This window comes from Muscardinus avellanarius, assembly GCF_963383645.1.
Source record: "Muscardinus avellanarius genome assembly, chromosome: 3".
Lineage (NCBI taxonomy): Eukaryota > Metazoa > Chordata > Mammalia > Rodentia > Gliridae > Muscardinus > Muscardinus avellanarius.
Genome location: NC_137788.1, coordinates 140,186,149 through 140,191,054, shown reverse-complemented (window position 1 = coordinate 140,191,054; position 4,906 = coordinate 140,186,149). Strand labels below are relative to the sequence as shown.

The following is a 4,906-nucleotide window of genomic DNA, read 5'->3' as shown; positions in this document are numbered from 1 at the left end:
AAGCCAGGCTCTCAGCAACTTAGCCCTATTTCAACACAATAAAGCTAGGTATGAAGGTGCACACTTGCAGTCCCAGTACTTGGGAGATCGACAGGTTAGCTGCCTGCCTCAGCAACTTAGTAACACCTTGATTCAAAATAAAAAATAAAATGGGACTGGGATGTAGTTTAGAGTTAAAATGCTTCCTAGGGTTCAATTCCCAGTATCACCAAGGGGGAAAAAAGAAGAAAAGAACATTGTTTATGCTAATATATATCTCTTTCACCCTTCAACTTCCTATTTTTTCCCATGGAAACATTTGTGATTTTGGATGATGTGAGGTTTTTTAGGAAGGTAGCTATTAAGTTATGTCACAAATGCCTTTACACAGCAGGTGATAAAAATGAATGAACCATTTTCTTATGTTTTCCTTTATAGGGAAGATGGAAGAGCTGAGTCAAGCCCTGGCTAGTAGCTTTTCTGTATCTCAAGATCTGAACAGCACTGCTGCCCCGCACCCCCGCCTGGCCCAGTACAAGTCTAAGTACAGTTCCTTGGAGCAGAGTGAGCGGCGCCGCCGGTTACTGGAACTGCAGAAATCGTAAGGATGCTGCTTTAACTCTTTGGCTTCTTTTTCCAGGCTGGTAACTGTGAACCCTTCAGCAAGATCTAGGCTCGTCTCTGCAGGGACCCCTTGAAAGTAGACCCATTGTAGAATGATTTCCCTGCCCACAGGTTTGGCAGGGTAAGTCCTGGAAGAGGTAGGTATTCATAGTCTCCAGAGTGAAGAAGGAAGAAATAGGGAGAGTCTGAAGTTTGAAAGCAAAAGCGCAATTCTTTGGTTAAATTTTGCTATTTTCCTGGCAACAGTGCTGAACTTTGCAATTTGGGGACTTGTGAAAGCCACACCTAGACATTCACTCCCCATATTCCCTGGGATGTTGATGTGTGGCTTCTCCCACACACCCAGTTCTGGTATTGGTGTGGTCTTCCCACACATCTGCCTTTAGCCAAATGTTTCTGTGAAGCTCTTGGGAGTTTAAGATAAACAATTCCTCAGGGAATCTGAGGAAATGACTTCCACACTCTTAATTTTAGATGCCAAAATGAGCAGACAAGAAAGAGAACAGGATAGGAGTGCTTGAGACTGTGCTGCTCTGAAGAGAGGTCCTGTTCTTTTATTCTCTGTGCAGCTTGGCCTCTTCTGAGTCATAAATTAAGAAATTAAAAATTGGGAGAAACTACTAGTTGTGCACATTTTCATGAAATCTGCATTTCCTGGTACCATATCACTCACTAGACATGTTTAACAGAGATGGTTCTCCCATCTCTGGCTTGGTTCCAGATTGCATTCCCAGATCACTACTCCTTTTCCTTCCTTTTTTTCAATTATATTTTATTATTTTGAAATAGGAAATATATTCATGTGGTTCAAACTGTTTAGAATAATATATGATCCCAGTACTGGGAGGTTGAGACAGGAGGATCACAGGTTCAAGGCCAGCCTCAGCAATGTAGCAAGACCCTTAGCAACATAGTAAGACCCTGTTTCAGAATAAAAAATAAGGGGAGTGTAGCTCAGAGGTAGAACCCCTTCTGAGTTCAGTACCTAGTACCTTAAAAAAAAAAGCATATGGTACAAAATCTCCCTCTCTATTCAGTCCCCTAGTCAACCAGTTCCTCTTCTGAATTATTCGTTTTTCTCTTTACCCTTCCAAAGATATTCTATGCAGATATGAGCAAGTGTGTTTGGTGTATATATACCTATCCCCGCTTTTTCTGTGGTACTGGGGGTTGAAACCAGGGGCATTTGGACTCTGAGCTACTTAGCCCTATTTTATTTTATTTGAAACAGGGTCTCACAGTTTATTATTGTACACTGTAAACTATTATGCACTATAAATTAATTGTGCACCGACCTCCAATGTCATGTCCTCCAGTCTTACACTCCATGGTACTAGGATTGTAGACCTGTACCACTATGGCTGCCATATTGTCCCCTTTTTATGGTTCCAAGTATTCCACTGAGTGGATGGTTCATGATGTGACCTAACCTCCAGATGAGTATCTGGACAGTTTTCTTCTCTTGTGATTGCTAAACAGCCTAGGACATAACCTCAAATATGTGTCCTTTAACAAATACACAGGTATATCAGCTCTCTTTTGATGTTAAAATAAAGATCATTGTACTTTAGTGTGTTCTCTTTGGTGTGCAACTTTATGTGACTGCATGAACAGGTGTGTTTAAGAAGAAACCAAGGCAATCTCAGTACATGGAAGGCTGAGGCAGGAGGATCACAAGCTGTGGCCAGCCACAGCAATTTACTTAGTGAGATCTTGTTTTTTTTAAAAAAAAAAAAAAAAAAAAGCTGGGCATGGTGGCACACATGCTTGTAATCCCAGCATTTGGGAGGCTGAGACTGGAGGATTGCGGTTCCTGGACAGCCTCAGCTACTTAGTGAGACTCTCAGCATCCTACTGAAACCCTGTTTCAAAATAAAAAATAAAGCTTGGCATGGTGGTACATGCTTATAATCCCAGTATTTGGGAGGCTGAGATAGGAGGATCGCAGGTTTATGGCCAGCTTCAGCTACTTAGTGAGGCTCTCTGCAACTTAGTGTGACTTTATTTTAAAATAAAGAATAAAAAGCCAGACATGGTAGTGCATGCTTGTAATCCCAGCATTTGGGAGGATTATGGTTCGCTGACATCCTCAGTTACTAAGTGAGGCAACTCAGACCCTGTTTCAAAATAAAGAATATGAGCTGCGCGTGGTGGTGCACGCTTGTTATCTTAGTACTCGGGAGGCTGAGACAGGAGGATCGTGCAGGTTCGAAGCCAGCTTCAGCAACTTAGTGAGGCCCTGTTTCCAAATAAAATATAAAATAGGTCTGGGAGTGTAGCCTAGAGGTAGAAAGCCCCTGGGTTCGCCGGGCATGGTGGCACACACTTGTAATCCCCGTGCTTGGGAGGCGGAGACAGGAGGATCGCACTGGTTTGAAGCCAGCCTTGCTGGCTTAAGAGACCCTTTTTCCAAATAAAAAAGTTTAAAAAAGTAGGTCTGGGAGTGTAGCCCATTGGAGTGTAGCCCGGAGGTAGAAGGGCTTCCAGGAACCCCAGTACCACCAAAAAAAGAAAGAAAGAAAGAAAGAAAGAAAGAAAGAAAGAAAGAAAGAAAGAAAGAAAGAAAGAAAGAAAGAAAGAAAAGAAAGGAAGAAAGAAAGAAAGAAAGAAAGAAAGAAAGAAAGAAAGAAAGCAAGCAAGCAGGCAAGCCCCTGGGTTCCATCCCCAGGACCCAAAAAACAAAAGAATATGAGCCGGGCGTGGTGGTGCATTCTTTTAATCTCAGCATTTGGGAGGCTGAGACCGGAGGATCATGGTTCACAGACAGCCTCATCTACATAGTGAGGCCTTCTGCAACTCAGTGAGACCCTGTTTCAAAAAAATAAAGAATAGCCGGGCGTGATGGCACACGCTTGTAATCCCAGTACTTGGGAGGCTGAGACAGGAGGATCTGGGTTCATGGACAGCCTCAGCTGTTTAGTGAGACCCTTTGCAACTCAGTGAGACCTTGTTTCAAATTAAAGAATAAAACTTTGGGCTGGGGCATAGCTTGGAGGTAAAATGCCCCTGGGTTCCAACCCTGGTTCTACCAAAAAAAGAAAAATAGGGCAGGGGGTATAGCTCAGAGGTAGAACACCCCTGGGTTCCATCCTCAGTACTGGGGAAAAAAAAAAAAGAATAAAAAATAGGGCTGGGGTGTAACTCAGAGGTGAAATGCCCCTGGGTTCCATCTCCAGTACCACACATACACACATTAAAAAAAAAAAAATAGGGCTGGAGATGTAGCTCAGAGGTAGAATGCCCCTGACTTGATTCAATCCCTAGTAAAACACAGACACAAACACACACACACACACACACACAATAGGGCTGAGAATGTAGTTCAGAGAGAATGCCCTTTGGTTCAATATCCAATAACACACACACACACACACACACACACACACACACACACACACACACACACTCACACGTTGAGGCTGTAGCTAGGTAGAACACACCAAGGAGAAGGAGAAGAAATCAGCAAGAGGATCACAAGTTTGAAGCCAGCCTGGACAACTTTTCTAGACCCTATCTCAAAGAAATAAAAATAAAGGGTTGGGTCTTAGCTTAGTGGTAGAGCACCCCTGGGCTTAATCCCTAGTATGAAGAAGAAGAGGAAAGGGGAGGGGAGGGGAAAAGGGGGATGTAGAAGAAACCAACTGGTGGTGGTGGTGCATACCTGTACTAGGGATTGAATTGGGCATTCTACCTTCAAGCTACACCCCCAGTCCTATTTTTAAAAATGTTTTTTCTAGCCGGGCGTGGTGGCGCACGCTTGTAATCCCCGCTCTTGGGAGGCAGAGACAGGAGGATCGCGCAGGATCGAAGCCAGCCGCGCGCGCTGGCTTAGGAGACCCTGTTTCCAAACAAAAATGTAAAAGTAGGTCTGGGAGTGTAGCCCGGAGGTAGAAGGGCTTCCAGGAACCCCAGTACCACCGGGGGGAAAAAAAAAAAATTTTTTTTTCTAGTACTGGGGATGGAAGGTAGGCGCCTTCTACCTCTGAGCTACATCCCCAGCCCTATTTTAATTCTTTATTTTGAAACAGGGTCTCACTAAGTTGTGGAGGGCTTCATTAAGTAGCTGAGACTGGCCAAGAACTTGCCATCCTCCTGTTTCAAGTAGTGGGATTACAAGTGTGCACCACCACCCCTGTCTAGGAAGGACATTTTAGTAGGGTTTGGTGATGTACTCTTGTAATCCCAGTACTTGGGAGTGTAAAATAGAATCATGAATTTAAGGCCATTTTGGACAATTTAGTGAAACTTTGTCTCAAAATAAAAAAAAGCTAGAGAGACCCTATTTTCATATTAAAAAAAAATA

The 4,906-nt window shown here is 43.5% G+C and overlaps 1 protein-coding gene across 1 annotated transcript in view; it reads left to right on the top strand.

The window, feature by feature from the left end:
- Positions 1-422: 422 nt before the first annotated feature.
- Positions 423-4,906, top strand: part of SNUPN (snurportin 1) — a gene marked incomplete at both ends in the record, with an annotated part of 23,304 nt that continues 18,820 nt past the window's right edge. The window contains 2 exons of the mRNA XM_080691665.1: positions 423-580; positions 715-724. Of these exons, the coding sequence (XP_080547791.1) occupies positions 423-580; positions 715-724 (168 nt within the window). The remainder of the gene's footprint in view (positions 581-714; positions 725-4,906) is intronic.